This window comes from Stenella coeruleoalba (genome assembly GCF_951394435.1).
Source record: "Stenella coeruleoalba genome assembly, chromosome: 19".
NCBI classification, from domain to species: domain Eukaryota; kingdom Metazoa; phylum Chordata; class Mammalia; order Artiodactyla; family Delphinidae; genus Stenella; species Stenella coeruleoalba.
The window spans coordinates 1,005,546-1,024,937 of NC_137165.1; the positions used below are offsets into that span (position 1 = coordinate 1,005,546).

Below are 19,392 nucleotides of genomic sequence, written 5' to 3' on the forward strand. Positions count from 1 at the left end.
CCCCGCCTTCAGGCCCCGCCCCGCCTTCAGGCCCCGCCCCTCCCGCAGGCCGCGCCCCCCCTCCCGCAGGCCCCGCCCACGCAGCTGTCAGGACCGGCGGCCGCGCGCCCGTCCACCAAGCCTGAACTCCCCACCACGCCCCGCCTTACTTCGCCTACACAAGTTACCTTGCGCCTGGCCGCCTTTTGTCCCACCCCCGGCTCCCATTGGCCAGGGCGTTTCTTTGTTAGCCAGGACGCGTCGCTGCCATTGACCCGCCGGGCCGCCGATCGCGCCGGGAAGCGGCCCCGCCCCGCGCACCGCCACGCCCCGCGCGCTGGCCTGTCGCTCCCTCGCGCGCGCCTGCCGCCCTGGAGTGCGCCCGGCGTTCCGCTCCCCTTCGCTGCGGCCGAGGGCGGTGCGGGCACCGAGCGCGGGGATCGGCGGGGCGGCGGCGGGAGTGGGAGTGGGCGCGCGAGGCCGCGTCCATGGGCCCGGGACCGGCGGGCGGCGGCGGCGGCGGCGGCGCGGGCGGGCGGCGGGGGCCGCGCGCTCTGTGAGGCGCCGGCCTGCGTGCGCGGCTGGAGGCGGCGGCCGGGGATGCGGCGGTGCCCGGCCTGAGCCCGTTCCCGGCCATGTCGGCGGCCAAGGAGAACCCGTGCAGGAAATTCCAGGCCAACATCTTCAACAAGAGCAAGTGTCAGAACTGTTTCAAGCCCCGCGAGTCGCATCTGCTCAACGACGAGGACCTGACGCAGGTGAGCGGGCGGCACGGGCGGGGCGGACAAAGCGGCGCCCGCGGGACTGAGCGGCGCCCTCCGCTCGCCGCCCGGTGACTCATGCGTTTCGGCGTCTCGAGGCGCCCGGCCGAGCGCGGGAACAAAGCGCGGGGCCACACTCGGCCGCCCGGCTCCGCGCCCTCTCCCACCGGCGGCCACCGGGCGGGGGCGGCCTGGGTCCGGGTCTCGCTCTGGGCCGCGACCCGGGGCCGCCGGCGGGGGAGGGGCTCGCACGGCCTCCCCGCCCCCAGGGTCGCCGCTCCCGGCCGAGTCTCTGTCCCTCGTCCCTGGGGGGTTTCGCACGCTTTGGCGGCGGAAACCCGCCCACAGCGCGGCGCCGGGCCGTCCCGCGTGCCCCGGCGCGGGTCCAGGGCCCGGCCGGCCCTTCCGGAGCTGGGCTCTGCGGCCCCGCGCGGCCACTCCCGCTTTCCCGGTCGGCCCCGCCCCCCCCCACCCCCGGCCTCTCCCCAGCCTCCGTCCCCCCCCCAAGCCTCCGTCCCCCCAGCCGCCACGAGCTTCCCTTGGTCCCTTTGCGCGAGGCCGGGAGCCCCTTCCCGTTCCAGCCCAGCTGACTTCGTCGTGGGCGCTCCTTCCACCGACACGCTGCTTTGGAGTGGACTGGCCTGGCCGTTTCTCTTGCTGCGAAGTGTTTACACGGCCGGCCGAGTGGGTGGCAGGGCAGGGGTGACGGCCTGGGACCGGCTGCCTTCCCCAGTGGCCAGAAAGAAACTTCTGGTACCCGAGACCCAGAGCTTCACCCCGCACCCAGGGCTGCGGAGTCAGAGCGTTAGGACGGCAGGGTCCGTGTCCTGGTGGTGTGCCGGGCTGTAGTGGGCTTCTGAGGGAGATGCTCTCCTCTCCACTGGACGCCTTGCCCTGGGAAGCAGTTCATGTGGCCATGAGGGTCCTGGACCAGGAGTCAGGGGACTGAACTTCTAGGCTTGGCTATCACTTGCAGCTGCGTGACCTTGAACAAGTCCCTTTGCCTCGTTATAATTTATTTTCCTTCTCTGTAAATTGGGAGCAGGGATCCCTGGCTCTCCTGCCTCACTAGGCTGTTGTGAAAAGCAAGGCATGACATCGTATGAAACTTTTTCTTCTTGCAGTTTAAAAAACAAATGAACAGGAATCACCTACAGAACAGTAAGCTTGGATTTAGGAAGTTTCTGGTTTGGCAAGGGTTATTCTGAGAGAGTTTTCTGGTTATTCCAGGCAGCTGCCTAAATTGGGTGTTTACACCTCCTAGGGCTTGTTTTCCGATTCTTAAACTTAGATGAATTAGAGTGGAATCTGCATATTTGAATTGAGTCTGTTTTTAAAATGCTGATTATTAATTGGATTTGGTGGGGAGGGGGATGTCACAAATTTAAAAGTACCTTAATCTTGCACTGTATTCACAGTTGAATTGTGGGTTTTGAAATAGGCCTGGGCCCTCCAGGGCACAAGTGGAATGGTCGTTTCTGAAATGAGTGGGGTTATTTGTGCTGGGAGAGACTAGGCCAGCCTTCTACCTCTTGGGATCTTTCAGGAAGAAACTGTTTTTGAAGAGAGACGGAGGGAGACTCAGGGCTGTTGCCAGCAGCCTTAGCTGCTGCTCCCTGCATCCGGCCCTCCCCCAGCCTCTTACTCTCATCCTCATGGCTCCATTAGAAAACCTCAGCCAATCGGTTCCCATCAGTCTCCTTCAAGCCCCTGCTTCCTGTTGCCCCTCCCACCCTGAGCTTATTTTAGACCATCAAGGCTGGAAGATAGATCAGTGATCATTGAGGCCACCTCCTCTTTAAGGCATTTATCCTTTAGTCCTTCTCCTATGCATTTCTCTGCATACATGCAGACTCAAGTACAGTTAAAAAACCTATTTAAACCTAAACTGTATGTGCGTTTTTGCTCTGAAATATATTTTGTTTTTTCTGCTTAATGATGTTTTATAGCCATTTTCATGGTAATACATATCAATATACCAAACTTGTTTTTTGCACATTGTACCATCAGGGATATTTTGCATATTGTACCATCAGGGATGTACCATAGTTTAACCATTCCCTTATTGGTGGACAGCAAGGTTACTTCCAGGTTTTGTCATTATAGACAGTGAATGCCTCAACGAACAGCTTTCTAACTGCTTTTGGGTGTGTGTGTGTGTGTGTGTGTGTGTGTGTGTGTGTGCGTGCGTGTGTGTGTATGTGTGTGTGTGAGAGAGAGAGAGAGAGTGAGAGCGCGAGAATGCATGTGCGTGCGCACACGAAAGCAAGTATTTCTCTGGGGGCAGATACGTAAAAATAGAATAGCTAGGTTGACATCAAGTGCATTAAATTTTTTTTTTTCTACAGATAATCACCAAATTGTCTTCCAAAAAAGGCTGTATCATACCATTGCCAGGATTGGGTATTATCAAATTATTTAATTCTTTAATAATTTCCCTAGTTACCAGTGAGATTAAGCCTCTTTTAGTAATATTTATTGACTATATTTTGTTCTTTCGTGGATTTTCATATTATTTGCTCATTTTTCTATCGGGTTAGGGCCCCCCCACCATTGATTTGTAGGAGCTTCTGTATATACCCTAGGTCAGCGGTCCACAAACTTTTCCTAAAGGTCAGATAGTAAATATTTCAGCCTTGTGGGCCATAAGATCTTAGTGGCTACTACGTAGCGTTGCCATTGTAGCACAAAAGCCGGTGTGTGAAGTTGCTGTATACAAGACATACACTAAGGGGTATGGCTCTTTCCAGTGAAACTTTTATTTACAAAAATAGGTAGCTGGCAGGATCGGCCTGTGAGCCATGGTTTGCCGACTCCTGCTCTAGATGTTAATCTGGCACCTGTCATACATTGTCTTTAATTGTATGGTCATTTCTCTTTCTCATGTGGTAGTTTTAAATGTGACAGTTTAATTCCCATGTTTTTCTTTATAGTTTGTAGTTTTATTCTCATTCTTATGAAGGTGTTCTTTCCAATGTTATAAAGTAGTCTCTGATGTTTTTCTTAGTTCTTTTATAGTTATTTTTATGCTTAGCTTTGCTTGTTCGTTTGGTTTTTGGCTGCACCGCATGGCTTGTGGGACCTTAGTTCCCTGACCAGGGATCGAACCCAGGCCCTTGGCAGTGAAAGCGTGGAGTCCTAACCACTGGACCTCCAGGGAATTTCCTATGCTTAGCTTTTTAATCCATTGGATTTGTGTTTTAGGAAGATAATTCTGGCTAAAGGCAGAAGTTCTAATAGATGCTCTTGAAGAAGTCCAATTAAATGTCAGTAAAGGTCTTCTCTAGGTCAGTGCTGGCCAGGAGGGAAAGGAGTCGTCAGACACCAGGGACAGGATATTGGCAGTTGATCGGAGTGGGGATTGAGGAAACCTGTGTGGATAAAAGTACCCTTAACGGCAGTTGAGAATAGCAGATTTGGAGTAGATTTGAGGGAGCGGGGAGGAGTAAAAATAGTGTGGTAAGTTTGACTTGGAGGAGGTAGAGGTCCAATTTGGTCCTTAGGTGGAATCACCCACTTAAGGCAGTAGGCGGTTAGAGCTGGAGGAGGGGTGGGGACCAGGTGGGAATTCTGATGTCATGGGAGTGAATGGAGTCACTCAGGAGGCTGTGTAGAGTGAAATGAGAATAGAGGGAGCAGAGCAGCAGGTCTGGAACTAGGGTTCTTGGCTTCCAGGTCCTCATCCTAGCCAGGGTTCCTGGTGGGTATTGACCTGACATGATGTCTCATTCTCCTGCTGACTCGTGCACTATTAGGAATCACTTTTTGTGGAAGGAGTACCAAACTTCAGTTCTAGTCCCTGGTCTAGCATTGTTTTGTTGTGGGACCTTGGCTGGGTTGTTTCTCCTTCCTGGAGAATGAGCAGGTTGGTCTTGATCTTTCCCAGCTCTTCAGTCCTTCTTTGTCCCCCCTCAGCCCTCCTGGTCTAATTCTGCCCCTTGCTGTGTCCATACTCCGTTGCTGGGACTGCTGGGGCCTTGGTGTAGGAATCCCAGACATAGAGGTGGGTGGGCCAGGAGTTGGCCTCAGTGAATCATTTCATCAGTCATTTCAGTCAATCATTTCATCATTTCCCTTTGTTCCTGTGACTTTCTTAGAAGTTCCATGGTATGGAACTTCTTTATTTGACTTAACATTCATCTCAGAAACAATGGGAAGATTCCATGCCCACCCTTTTTAGAAGATTTGTGATTATTCACAGATTGGTAGGTAGTTTGGCAAGGGGTGTGTCAGAAGTTCCAGACCTTACAAATGGCCAATAAGCACATGAAAAGATGGTTATCATCATTAGTCATTAGGGAAATGCAAATTGAAACCATAATGAGGTACTACTTCACACCTACTAGGATGGCTTTAGTAGAAAAGGGGAAGTATTAAGTGTGGTGAAAATGTGGAGAAATTGGAGCCCTTGTGCATTGCTCGTGGGAATGTAAAATGGTACAGCCGCTGTGGAAGTCAGTTTGGCAGTTCATCAGAACAATTAGCGTATGACTCAGTGATTCCATTGCTAGCATATACCCAAAAGAATTGAAAACAGGTATTCAAACAAATAGTTTTATGCATATGTTTGTAAGAGCGCTATTCACAATATCTAAAAAGTAGCAACAACCCAAATATTGATCAGTGGATGAATAGATAAACAAATTGTGGTCTAATCCATACAATGGAATATCATTCAGTCATAAAAAGGAACGAAGTACTGAGACATGCTACAACATGATGGACCCTCAGAAACATGATATTAAGTGAAAAGAATCAGACTCTAAAGGTCACATACTGTATGATTCCACTTATATGAAATGTCTACAACAGGTAAATCTGTAAAAACAGAAAGCAAGTTAGTGGTTGCCAAGGTTCTGGTAAGGGGGGAATGGGGAGTGCCTGCTGATGGGGTTGGGGTTCTGTTTTCGGGTAATGAAATGTTTTAGAATTAGATAGAGATGCTGTTTATATAACATGAGGAAATTACTAAATGCCACTGAATTATGCATTTTAAAGTGGTTAATTTTATGTGATGTGAATTTTATCTCAGTTAAAAAAATAAACGTGCAAAAATCACACACACACACAAATTCCAAACCTGCCCCCTGCTCCTTGTGTCATTGGAGTGAATATCCGATTGTTTCTAGAGTCTAGACAAGGGATTGGCAAATTTTTTCTTAAAGGGCCAGATAGTATATATTTTAGGCTTTGCAGGCCCATAGGAAAAATCGAGGAATTTAAGTAGGTACTTATATAACTCTTGGAAAATGTAAAAACCATTCTTGGTTTTGAGACCTTAAAATAATAGCCAATGGGCTAGATTTGGTCAATGGAACGAGCATACATAGCTTGCCAACCCCCCTGGGTTAGACCAGCCCTGTCCAATAGAAGTGTAATGCGAGCAACATATGTAATTTAAAATTGTCTAGTTGCCACATTTAAAAAGTAAAAAGAAACAGGTGAAATTAACGTTACGTTTTATTTAACGTATCCAAAATATTATCATTTCAACATGTAACGAGGCTGTTATATACACTTCTACCTTTACAGCACCTTTGGTCCGGACTAGCCACTTTCCCAGTGCTCGGTAGCCACGTGTGGCTGGCGCCTACAGTGGTGGATGGGCGGCTCTGGCTGCAGTGGCCTGGCCTGAGACCCTTGGGGGAAGTCCAGGGTGGGAAGGCTGCGCTTGTGGGTTTTTCTCCTTGGCCTGCATTCGGATTCCTGGAATGTTGGCTCTCTCGTGCTGTTACTCCTGTTTGCATCCCCCTCTTGATGTCTTTTTGCCAACTTCAGGGGGTTCTTTCTTTGAATGTCACTTCTTTTTTGGTGACTCCTTTTACTGTGTTTTAGAGCTCTGGGGCTCTGATCCCTACTCCCTGCAGGGCAGAAGAGAGAAGGGTGTTTGCTGGTCAGGGCTTAGTGGACCTATGCTGTGGGGAGTGAATGAGAGCCCGGGGTGGGGGGGTGGGGACAGGCTTACATGTCCCTCCAGGCACATGGCAGGACGTGGTGACTGCATTCTGCACAACCCTTTGTATTTGCTGAGTGTTTTGCCGCTGTATCCTAGCTGCCTTTTTCCCTGTGTTCTAGCCTGCTACTTGACCTTTCTTTCTGAGTTCCTGTGCCCTTGCCACGCAGAAGGACTACAGTCGACGACCTGTGTTCTGTTCTTGGCACAGACGTGGCAGTGTGACCCAGAAAGGTTACTTACATTCTCCCGGCCTCGGTTTCCCACCTGTAAAGCAGGTGCCCACGTTCTGTACACAGGGAGTGTCCACTAATGGGATGGATGGAGACTCCTGAACCCCGTTTGTGGTAATTAATATTCCAAGAAGCATGCTGACGGTCTCTCCTGTGGGGAACAGATCTGCTCTCACCTGATCACTAGGACCCTGATGTTGTGTAGCTGAAATAAATTTGACTTGGAATATTTATCTTTAAATTGTTCCCAAGCTGCCAGCTAGACTTGAAGGAGAGGAGAGAGCATTGCAATCAGGGAAAAGAGACAAGAGGGAAGTAATATCCTACTGCCCACATCCTCGTCCTGTGGGGGAGCTTGGCACACAGGGAGGCGTGGTGAGCACTGGGTGCCAATTTCGAAGCATTTAATCTGAGAAAACAGGCTTTTCGTTTATCCTTGGAAACTCACTCTCCAAGCATCACTTTCTCATCTGAAACGACATGGTTGGACCAGGTCAGTGGTTTTCAAACTTTAAATTGTGGGGCCTTTTACTCAAAGGAATCTCGTACAGAAATATTGTGTATGAAACAGAAAAAGTGACACTGTTCTGGGCGACACGGGGTCAGAGCTTGGCCTCTCAGCCATCTGTTTCCCACCCATGGGACCTCCAGTCATTTCTGAGGTCTGCGAGGGGCAGGTTTGAAAACTCTGCCCTAGATTTCGTGGTCCCTTCAGTTTGAGCAGCTGAGGGCTCTGTGAAATTGTCTGCAGCTCTTTCTCAGCTGCCCTGGGATGGGACCCCTGAATGCCCATCCCCACGACTCCCATTATACTGTCACTTCCTTTTGGGGCGAGAGAGCCAGAGGATTGATTCGCTGCCATTTTGTTTCTGAAGCCTGGAACTAGAATCTTCCAAACCACTTGCTGGTTTTCTCAGTCAGGGTCATCCTAGTTCACATGAAACCACAGCCTGGTTCTTGCCTGGAGTCTGTAACCCTTCCAGCTCCTTCCTCTCCTCGCTCAGCTTGGTGTGTGTGCTGCGCTGGACGGTCTCCTGCCCAGTGCTTGGGGCAGCTCGCGGTGAGAACGAGTGGACGGGCCTGTGGAGTCCTCCTGAGCCTGCTTCGCACTGGATCAGGTGTTGTGTGTACTGTGACTTCCTGCCACCGCTGGCGGCTGGGGAGGCGAGCAGGGCTGGTGGCAACATGGCCACCTGTGGAGTGTAGGGGACGTCGAGTTTCAGAGAGGTTGGGTGCCTGCCCTAGGTCACGGAGCTGCCTGCGGATGGGGCTGTGTGCCACATGGTTCACACACCAGCCTTCGTGCGGCCGGGAACCTGCCCTCCCTCCTCCTGGCAAGGCCGCTTTGACTTGTTAACGTGGTACTGTTTCAGTAGGAGGCTGGGGTATTGCAAGCTGAGTTAGAGCTGTTTAATGGAGCTCTAATTCCTTCCCCTGGGAGGAGGGGCCTGAGGGGCTGGGGGATCCCCCCACCCTTGAGCAGGTGAAGGATTGTCCCCATTAGCAGGTGGAGCCACTGAGACCCAGGGAGGTGCAGCCTAGGTCACAGGAAGGCCAGTGTGGGTTTTTTCAAAGTTTTTCTTGGCCCTCCCTGTGTCTGCTAACATGCATTAACCTTTGCTGTCAGAAACAGGGCCTTACCCTGACTTGAATTCCTTGGTTGCTGGGGGCGCATGGGGCAGGCAGAGCATTTTACAGGTCCTCCTGCAGGTCCTAACATCTCAGCCTTGGGGTGTCTCACGTCCCCTGGACAGGCTGCTGGCCTGTTGCAGTGACCACACCTTTGGTGCAGCCCTGAACAGGAAGCACTGTTTTCCCCTGAGGGGTTCAGAATCAGGAAGTAGTTGTGTCCTTGATCCCTAGGTCCTAAAACACTGGTTGGAACAGGCAGACCGGGGAGACTCCATGTGCACCTGCGGTCCCGTCTCTCCCCTCCTAGTATCCTGGCCCACAGCTAAAGGGGCTGGGCGGGGGAGCAGCTGCTGGGAGTCCCAGCTGAACCAGAGAAAGAGTCCAGGTCTCCCGGGTGCCGCACTCAGAGCCTGTCTACCTGGGGCTGGCGGGTCTTCCGCTTAGGGACCGCCCTGACCTAGAAATCTGACACAGTTACACGTGCTCAGGTAAGGGAATGGGAGGGTTGAGGGAGGGGGCTTTCAGCTCAGATTTGGGTCTTATGCTGCTTGAGCAACTTACTCAGAATTTAAGAGTCTGCATCCCTCCTCTGAAAACGGGGGCTGCAACAAGAGTCATGTCTGTGGGCGCCTGTGAGGATGGTGGAAGATGCAGGAAATAGCAAGAGTGCCAAATCTGTGAATGCTTGGGTGTGTAGTGGGCGCTCAGTATACGGGGTTCGTTTCATCAGCACTGACCCAGAGAGGGGAGCCACCTCTGTGGCGAGGTGCTAGCACGTGGGATGGCTGGCCCTCAGACTCTCTTTCTGTCTGCCCTGTCCCCACAGGGCAGGGGCCCAGGCCGCCTACTCTCCTGCGAGCTGCTTGGCATCACCCTAGCAGCTTCCCCACTTCAGCCCCGAGGGATTGGAAGGGCCTTGTGGGTTTCCTTATGTGGGTTTGATTTTCAGAACATGTTTAAGTGTAAAGAGTGAACTGATTTGAAGAATTTTTAGAGTATAAGAAGCGAAGAGTCGGGACTTCCCTGGTGGTCCAGTGGTTAAGACTCTGCACTTCCATTGCAGGGGGCATGGGTTCGATCCCTAGTCAGGGAACTAAGATGCCATAGGCCATGCAGCGTGGCCCCCCTCCAAAAAAAGCGAAGAGGCCAGGTACCATCAGGCTGAGACTTACCATTAGAGGGTGTGGGCTGCTCCAGAGGCCAGCAGCCAGCGTGACAGCCACCCCGAGCACCTGCCAAGCCCAGAGAAGTGCACAGTGCACGTCCCGTGAATGGCAGTGGCACATCCCGATTTCAGAAGTCACTGTGCATGGAAGTGTCTGAGTGGCCGTCAGCAAGGTGGGAGAGGGTTAAGAGAAGCTGCTTATCCTGCTGGTGTCCCTGGGAGCAGTTGTCTGGGAATCCAAGTTTTCTTGCCCGTGGGCCTGGGGGAAATGGGCAGAGGCGGGTAGAGAGCAGCCTGGGCCCAGTCCTGAATCACTGGGCAGTGAGCAGGAGGTCTGGCCAGGCCCTTTGGTCGCCAGCATTGATTAACTCACTTCAGCTGGCAGGTGGGTTCTCCAGCTTCCTCCCCTGCTGTCCCACATCCTTTACAGATCACACACTCTTCCAGGGGGTGGAGCGTTCCGTGGGGTCTAAACAAGCAGATGTGGCTCCTTGCGAGAGCCTGTGAGCAAGCTCTTCTAACAGGCAGATGCCATCTTGGCACACAGCCCGTTGACTCTCATCCCCACGTCTCCCTTCCCTCCTAGAAACCCTGTGAGCTTGGAGGATCTTCCTGGGAACTGGGCGAGCCTTGTCTGGTGTGGCTTTCTATACTTAAATCGAAGGAGCAGTTGACATGCTCTGAGATTAGTTATTGTGGCAGTGGTCAGTGGTAGCATTCATAGCTAACAATAACTGCTGTGTGCCAGGCCACTGTTAACTCATTTATATTCATAACAGCCTTATGAAGTAGAGAGATAAGAAAACTGAGATGGAAAGAGGTCCTAGAACTTGTCCCGGGGGTGACACAGCAAGTGGCAGAGGTGGGACGCAAACCCAGATAGTCTGACTTGGCCTCCTCCCACTGTTCCCCTTGTGGACCTGGGTGGGCTCAAGTAGGCTTTCTGGACCTTAGATCTCTAGCTGTGTGTGTCCCTTGGCCCCTCGTGTCCAGCAGCCAGGGGCTGCCCTGCCAGGGGTATATGTGCTGGGAAGGGTGGGGCTGGAGGATGAGGCTGGGGCTGAACTTGTTAAATTTCCTGTCTCTTTTTTTTTTCCTTCCATTGGACTTTCCTGTCCTACCTGTTACTTTATAGGAAGCACAGCTTTTTGAGGGACAGGGTGTGATATTTTTCCTGCAAAGCCGTTGCCTCAGAAATTTGTCCCCACGCATTCTCTAGCATTCCTCCCTTTGCCACAAGTGGCGTCATGTTCCAGAAATCCCACGGCCATCGGCTCCTTGTCAAGCCCAAACAGGGAAGGGGCTTTCTAAAGTGTCCCTTTCCCCTCTTCCTGCAGCTGCTGCTGTCCAGGGAGGAGCCCTGGGCATGGGCTGGGCTTGCAGGGCATGTGTGTGGGCAGAGGGGTGAGTGGGCAGCTGAGCTGGGGCGTGGGAGGGAGGATGGCCAGCAGGCCAGTGGCCTCGTGCCCTCCCGTCTCTAGGCCTGAGATCTAGTGAGGTCTGCGTGTGGGTTTTTGTTTGTTCTTGGTTTTTTGAGATAAAATTCATGGAACGTAAAATTAATCACTTTAAAGCATACAGTTCAGGACTTCCCTGGTGGCGCAGTGGTTAAGAATCCGCCTGCCAATGCAGGGGACACAGGTTTGAGCCCTGGTCCGGGAAGATCCCACATGCCACGGAGCAACTAACCCCATGCGCCACAACTGCTGAGCCCGTGCGCCACAACTACTGAAGCCCGCGTGCCTAGAGCCCGTGCTCCACAACAAGAGAGGCCACCACAGTGAGAAACCTGCACACCAAAAGAGTAGTCCCGCTTGCTGCAACAAGAGAAAGCTGGCGTGCAGCAACAAAGACCCAACGCAACCAAAAATAAATAAATAAATAAAGTGTACTGTTCAGTTGCGTTTAGCACATTCACAATATGCTAAATTCACCAGCAGTCTGTAATTTAAAACATTTCATCACCCCAAAAGAACACGCCATTACTATTGAAGAGTTAGGCTCCACTCCCTACCCCCATCCTCAGCAACCACCAGTCTGCTTTTCTTCCCTATGGATTTACCTCTTTTGGAAATTTCACCAAAATGGAACCGTAGAAATTGTGACCCCTTTTGTCTGGCTTTTTGCACCGAGCATGTTTTCAGGGTTCATGTGGTAGCATGAACCTGTGTTCACTGCTTGTTTCTGGCCGAGTATTGCATTATGTGGCATAGCGCATCTTGTTTATCTCTTTGTCTGTAGATGGACCCTTGGGCTGTCCTGCCTTCTGGCTGTTGTGACTAGTGCTGCTGTGAACACCCACATGCACACTTCTGTCTAACCCTCCTTTCAGCTCTTCTAGGTGGAGACCAGGGGAGGAATTGTTGGGTCCTGTGGAATTCTGTTGTGAACCGCGTTGGGAAGCGGCACATTAAGCCAGACCTCAGCACTGCGGACTGTGGGGTGGGCGGGCAGATACGGCGCTGGGCGGGTGCAGGAGCCTGGGATGGGGACCTGGGGTCTGTGGCAGAGGCGCTGAGCCCGTGTACAGGGCTGGCCGAGCCACCTGGAGCTCTGCTCCCTCCTGAGTATCAGCCTAGCTGCCGAGAAGGAGCTAAGCTGGGGCTTCAGAGTTGTGGGGAAGAGGGCCGAGGGGGCGTGGGAGCTGAAGGCCAGGCCGTGTAGGGAGACACCGGTGCACCCCAGGGTGGTGAGGTGCGGAGGAGCTGCTGAGAGCCAGTCTCCGACCTGATCTGGCCTGTTTACTACTTTTTATTTTTACTTTTAGTTTTTGCGTTACGCGGGCCTCTCACTGTTGTGGCCTCTCCCGCTGCAGAGCACAGGCTCTGGACGCGCAGGCCCAGCGGCCATGGCTCACGGGCCCGGTCGCTCCGCGGCATGTGGGATCTTCCCAGACCAGGGCACGAACCCGCATCCCCTGCATCAGCAGGCGGACTCTCAACCACTGCGCCACCAGGGAAGCCCCTGTTTACTACTCTTATTACCAGTTTTCAAACTTTATTTCTTTAGCCATGGAGCATGGAGCCCCTTGAAATGGAACGCGGAACTTGCCCATGTGAAGTCCCCGGAGGGGGGAAGGGATGGTTCTCCAGCCGCCTGCCCCACCCCATGGTCTGCAGTGGCCCTGAAGCACTGTTTGAAAACCACTGATTGACTCTAACCCTTGCATTAAAATTTGTTAATAGAATGAAATATTTGATATATACGGAAGAACTTCAGTGGCGTGTGTGTACAGCATAGGTGCAGCCTTCCTGCTGAATGTTCGAGGTGCTGGTGTTTCTGCTGTGTCAGCCTCCCAGATGCTGGGATCCAGGGGAGGGGACCACAAGTAGGTGTTGCCCCGTTGTTGGGCCCAGCCCCCTCTGCAGACTTCCTCTCCATGCAGAGGCTCGCCTCTCGAGAGGAAGGTCTCCCTGCCCAGATGTGTGCAGGAGTCTTCCAGTTCCAGATGGACCTTAAGGCAGCTGCTGGGAGCAAGTCTGGTATGAGATGCGACCCGTTAAGATAGTGCTGTTGAGGAGAAAGGACTCTGTGTGGAGACCTGGAGACAGACCTGAAGGCTTGTGTGTTTGGGCTGACAGAGCCAGCGTGTGAGCAGGGCCCCCGAGAACCAGGAGGGCTGATCTGAGGACGGGCTGGCTGGGGGTGGGGCGGCTGGCTAGGTCAGTGGTTCCCAGAGTTGTTGTTTTTGGGCCCCTTTATGCTTTTGATTACTGAGGTCTTCAAAGGGCTTTTGTTTATGTCGGTTACATCCAATGGTATTTAACTGTATGAGAAATTAAAACGAGACATTTTAAAAATTTTATTAATTCATTAAAAAATAAAATAAACTTGTTACATGTTCACATAAATAACAGGTATATTCTGAAAAATAACTTTTCCAAAACAAAAAAAGTTTTGTTTAGAAGAGTCGCATCATTTTACCTTTGCAGATCTCTGTACCATCTATCTTAATGGAAGACAGTTGGATTCTCATATCTTTTGCACATGATCTGTTGTGATATCCTGTCGTGTAGCCTCTGGAAAAGCCTATATGCTAGTGAAAGAATGAGTGCAAAAAGGGCAAATGATGACTTAGTATTTTTGTAAAAATAGTTTTGGCTCATGGACCCCTTAAAAGGGTCTCAGGGCGCCCTTAAAAGGGCCATCCCTTTGAGGACCACTGGTCTGGCTCAAGCTGGGCCATTTGCTTGAAGGCCCCGAATGCCCCATGGGAGCGGCAGTGAGGACGTCTGTCAGGACGGGCAGAGCCCCAGGCGGTGCTCAGAGTGCTGTGGTGGGTAGAGGATGGAGCGGGAGGCATAAGCAGCCACCCTTGCCTCCTGCTGCCAAGGGCTGTCCGTGGAATAAATAAAGTGTGGGTAAGGCACACGGCATGTGGTGGGGAGTCGACGTGACACACAGGGAATGTTTATTCTGAGGCTTGGCGAAGTTGTTTTGCTGTCACATCTCCCCACTAGGCTCTGCAGCTCTCAGGAGGGAGGGTGGAGATGACCGGAGGTTTTAGGATGGAGCCTGCAGTGCTGGGGCTGGTGCCACCGTGATGTGTGGCGTGAGAGGTGGCTGAGGACTGCGGAGCAGGGCAGGCAGTCCTCCTTGGGCTCTGCCGCTGGTTTGCTCGGCAGCCAGAAGGCAAGGTGACCTCACTCTTTTCCCCTAGTGCTGCTTGACACATTCCGAGACCCTGGAGGCACAGCGTTGGGGCTTGGGTGGGAAGTCAGGGTGGAGAGGGAGATTAGGATTCCTCGCTCTTGGAGTGACGGTCAGTCGAGTCCTGCGCTCTTGAAGCATGTTGGCGGGAAGGGGATTCATGAGAGTCTCGGAGGCCCCCAGAGGTCTCAGGTGACACAATAGGGATTTTTAAATTCTATTTTGGGGGAAGAAGCTTGGATCAACCCTCAGGATTTTCCTTGGAGGAGGAAAATTACCTCTTCTGTTTGGGGTTAAAGTGCTCCTTAGCCGGGTCCTGCCCCTTGGATTTGGTAGCTGGCAGGAATTTAGTTGTCTTTCTTTAAAAAAAATTTTTGGCTGCACCTCACGACATGTGGGATCTTAGTTCCCCAACCAGGGATTGAACCCGCACCCCCTGCAGTGGAAGCACTGGAAGCGTGGAGTTTTAACTACTGGACACTCAGGGAAGTCCCGGAATTTCAGCATCTTTAATGTTAGATGAGAAGATATCCCCATAGACTTAGACCTTTTAGTTATACCACAGTTTCTGCTGTGACTATATCGTATGGCCTCTGTTAAAGAAAATATTTCTTTGCCCCTCCCTTCTTGTGCACTGGTTGCCCCGCCCTGTCCAGCCCGTGTGTGGCCGGCACGTGGAGGCTTCCAGCTTGAGCTTGATCTGAGCACTTGGGGCTGCTGCCCCCCAGTCTGCTTTCAGGGAGCCTCTCAGGACTCCCTTGCAGCACCCCATTCAACCCTTTTCCCTTTGCAGCTTTTGAAGAGCTGATTGTTCAGACTTCACATGACATGTGGTGTTTACCTCTTTGGTCTCTCCTAAAGGAGTTTTAACAACAGTCACCAAACTTGGATATGAATGTTCACAGCCACCAAAAGGGGGAAACAACCCCACTGTCATCAATAAACAGATGTGGTCCATCCACACAATGGAATATTACTTGGCCATGAAAAGGAGTGTGGTACAACCAACAACTACAGCATGGATGACCGTTGAAAACATCCGCTCAGTGGGAGAAGCCAGACACAAAAGACCATGTGTTACCTGATTCCATTCATGTGAAGCGTCCAGACTAGGCAAATCTGTAGAGACATAAAGCAGATTAGTGGTTGCTGGGGACTGGAGCGGGGAGTGTGTGGGGAATGATAGCTAAAGTATACAGGGCTTCTTTTTGGGATAGATTTGATTATGGTGGTGGATGCACTACAAACCATTGACTTGTACACTTTTAAATGGGTGAGTTGTATGGTATGTGAATTATATCTCAAAAAAGTAAGTTATTACAAAAATACACCAAAACAGTTATTACCCGCACCGCCCCCCCCGTTTTTGGTTTGTGCTTATAATTCATATTTTTTAAAAAAATTTATTTATTTTTGGTTGCGTTGGGTTTTCGTTGCTGCCTGTGGGCTTTCTCTAGTTGTGGTGAGCAGGGGCTACTCTTTGTTGCAGTGCGCAGGCTTCTCATTGCAGCAGCTTCTCTTGCTGTGGAGCACGGGCTCTAGGTGCGCGGGCTCAGTAGGTGTGGCTCGCGGGCTCTAGAGTGCAGGCTCAGTAGTTGTGGCGTACGGGCTTCGTTGCTCCGTGGCATGTGGGATCTTCCCGGACCAGGGCTTGAACCCGTGTCCCCTGCATTGGCAGGTGGATTTTTCTTTTTTTTAATATTTTATTTATTTATTTGGTTGCTCCGGGTCTTAGCTGCAGCAGGCAGGCTCCTTAGTTGTGGCATGCAAACTCTTAGTTTGTGCAAACTCTTAGTTGCAGCATGCACGTGGGATCTAGTTCCCTGACCAGGGATCAAACCCTGGGCCCCCTGCACTGGGAGTGTGGAGTCTTATACACTGCGCCACCAGGGAAGTCCCGGCAGGTGGATTCTTAACCACTGCACCACCAGGGAAGTCCCTGTAATTCACATTTTGCCAAACCTTTATTTGACATCTTTGTTTCCTGTCTTTTTGTCATTTTTGGTTTGACATCTGCTACCCATGAGTAGCTAACACCTCAGATTCTACCTCCATCCTGCGCTCTGTCCTGGTTACCCCAGGCCCCCAGGAGCATGCTGGACGGGCATGGTGTTGGCCTCGCCCTCTTACACCCACGTGTGCGTGTGTGTGCACGCACAGCTTGGGGCTCAGCCGTGGTCAAGTTCGTGGCAGCTGCATGGCAGCAGCGTGGACGTGTTCTGTGCTGAAAGCAACTGGCCATCAGATAACTTTATTTGGAGTTCGGTTCATTGTTTCACCAAGTATTTATTGTCTTTGTCTCCACCCAGTGCTACTTCTGATTTGGCTGAAGGGTGGGACTTTATCTCGAGGTTTAGAGCTCTGGAGGAGGGGGCCCCCAAAGACACTGGGCCTTATGGTATTTTGGGGGTGTGCCCTCTCCCCTTGGAACCCCGCGCCATAACATGCTGCCGGGTGGGCGGCATGAGGCAGTGTGTGAGGCTTGGCGGCCTCTGGAGGGAAGTGTGGGCCTCTGCACATGCCAGCCGGCCTCCCTGTCGCATGTCCCCTGACCTCCATTTCTGAGGTTGCCTTTGCTCGCTTCTCACGGAGGTCTCTCCCAGATCCCTCCTCTGTGCTCCCTGGTGCTGAGTTCCTTACCCTTAGCTCCAGTTTTTGTGTCTTTGTCTCGTTGTGGGTATTCTCAGTGGCTTTGTTGTCTTGGCATCCTGACATTTGACAGCAAAGATGGGTAAACTGCATTTCTTGTAAGTTTCTTTCTTCTGGGCCACATGTCCTTGTGTAATTAGTAGGCTCCCTACTCATTCCCCAAAGTATCCCAGTTTGGATGATAAATGTACAGGGTTACTCTACATTTGAGGCTCTACTTTCTCTGGGTGGAGGTGGGAGCCTGTGCTCACACTTACGTCTTTCATCCACAGGTACGAAAGACTCCTCCTTCTGGAGAAGAGCCCCATGGTCTCTGTCCACTCCCCAAATGCCTTCACAGCCCGTAGTGCCTGGCCAAGCTGGGTGGGCGGCTTCATGAAGGGTGGTTTGTGGAGGTTCATCCTCTAGTGAACTCCTTACGGGGACCATGCATTGGCACTACACACAGGCCCCAGGCCTCAGCTGCAGGGATGTCTAGGGGAGGCCCTGAGTGAGGTGCTGGTCAGGACTAGACCCCCAAGGAGAGTCACCCACTTGGGAACGTGCATCCTGCTGGGATAGTACCAGCCTTTACTTTTGGGAGTGGCTCACTGATGGGCGGTGTCGAGAGGTTAAAGGCAAGATATGGGGCCAGGTGGCCTTGACTCACACCTGCTTAGACACTGTGGTTTCCTTGTATGTGAAATGGAAGAGTGGCACAGGGTACATGATGTGAAGTGCCTGGAGCAGTGACTCGCCTCGTAAGCCGTGAGCGTTGGCTGTGGTGACAGTGGGGACAGCTGTGACTAACAGAGCAAACCGATGGGCATTTCAAGCAGACTTCCCATGTGCTCACTCAGAGGGAACGTGTTTCTTCAGGGCCACATACCTGATGCTTTCCTTTCTCGGAAGCTGGGCTTCGCCCTAGGCCCTGATGGCATTGAGTTGCATACGGTGGCTGCCCCACGATCGTGCGTATCTTCGCAGCAGCTGACGGTCCTCTCCTGACTTTCAGAGGCAGATGACAGGCCCTGGGCGCTCGTGCCGGCAGGTGGTGCCCACGTGGAGGAATGTAGTTTGGGTCTAGAACTGAATGTCTGTAAAGCAATAGGACAGTATTCTCCAGGACTTGATTGAGACACCTTGGACGAGGCTTAGAGACGAGTTCCAACACAGTTTGGTCCACGTGGCATTGGGAGGAGAAGCCTGGTGTGGCCTCTTGAGGGATCTGCAGTGATGGCTGACGCTGGTTGGCCCTGACGGGTTTGTCCTAAAAGAGAAGCCCCACGTTCCTGGGGTCTTGGCCCTACTGGCCTGTAGAGGTGTGTGCTAACCCAGGTGTGGGTCAGGCAGGTGGGCACAAGCTCCGCTGACAGGCCTCCCTCTGCGGTGTGCTTGGATGAAGTGTTCTTTGGGTGGCCGGGACACAGCGAGGTTTTGGCGGGGGCAAGGCGTCCGACTGACTTGGACATTTGCTCACATTTCCTTTTACTAACTTAACATCTACACATCCCAGAAGAGACAGGCAACCTTGGAATCTCCCATGATTTACAAGCTTGTAAAGATGGCCAGACGGCTGCTACCCAGGCATCGTTTCTCCTTTTGGAATTGAAATGCAGAAAATATTATACATCCTGTTTGCTATGAGTGTGGAAGCGTTTCCACAGAAACTCTTTTGTGGAAAAGAAGGTCAAGGAACCAACCTCAAAACCACAGAAGATATATTAGCTGCAATTTACACACCTTCTGCCCATAGATCTTTCAGTGAATCTTCTACCAAAGGGCCATTTGCCCTCACCTCATGCTTGAGTGCAGCTCCTCAACCCCCCACATCGGGCCCAGAGAAATCTTTGCCCCAGGAATCTCCCCGAAGCTGGGATACTGGCCCCCATAGGTATGGATCCTTCTTCAAGGTTGCTTGGAGATTGTTCTTCTTGAAGAACTTTCATGGGGATGGTCATTGTGCTTGGAGGTTATATGTTCAGGCTTGTGTGCGGGAGCCTGTGTGGGGTTTGCATGCTTTGCCCCTCCCCTCAGAGTCAGGAGTCCTGGGGTCCATCTGGACTGGCCTTGAATACTCTACAGTCTTACCCTTCACACTTGGGGTTCATTCCCCTGAGCACTGCTGGCCTCTACACACCAGCTGTGTGCATGGGCCTGAGTAGATGCTGGGATTTATGTCCCTGACTCTCAGGCATTGATTGTTTAGTGACTCAGTGTGTGTTTGTGTCTGATGTCATTTAAAAATTTTTTAATGGCAAGGATATATATATTTTCCTTTTATTGTAGATGTTGAAACTGAGATTCACAGCCGTAGCGTCTTGTTCTGGGCTACACAGTGATGAAGTCAAGGAACCAGGACTTGAACTTGGGCCTCCTGGCTCCCAGGCC

General features: G+C 52.0%; 1 protein-coding gene across 3 annotated transcripts in view; it reads left to right on the forward strand.

The window, feature by feature from the left end:
* The first annotated feature begins 277 nt into the window (after positions 1 to 277).
* Positions 278 to 19,392, forward strand: part of MPRIP (myosin phosphatase Rho interacting protein) — a 131,095-nt gene continuing 111,980 nt past the window's right edge. For 2 of the 3 annotated variants that reach the window (XM_079905900.1, XM_079905899.1), the window contains exon 1: positions 285 to 737. In XM_079905900.1, the coding sequence (XP_079762026.1) occupies positions 615 to 737 (123 nt within the window). In that variant the 5' untranslated portion in view covers positions 285 to 614. Of the gene's footprint in view, positions 738 to 19,392 lie in introns of all 3 variants that reach the window. The other variant, XM_079905901.1, reaches the window with a different exon arrangement.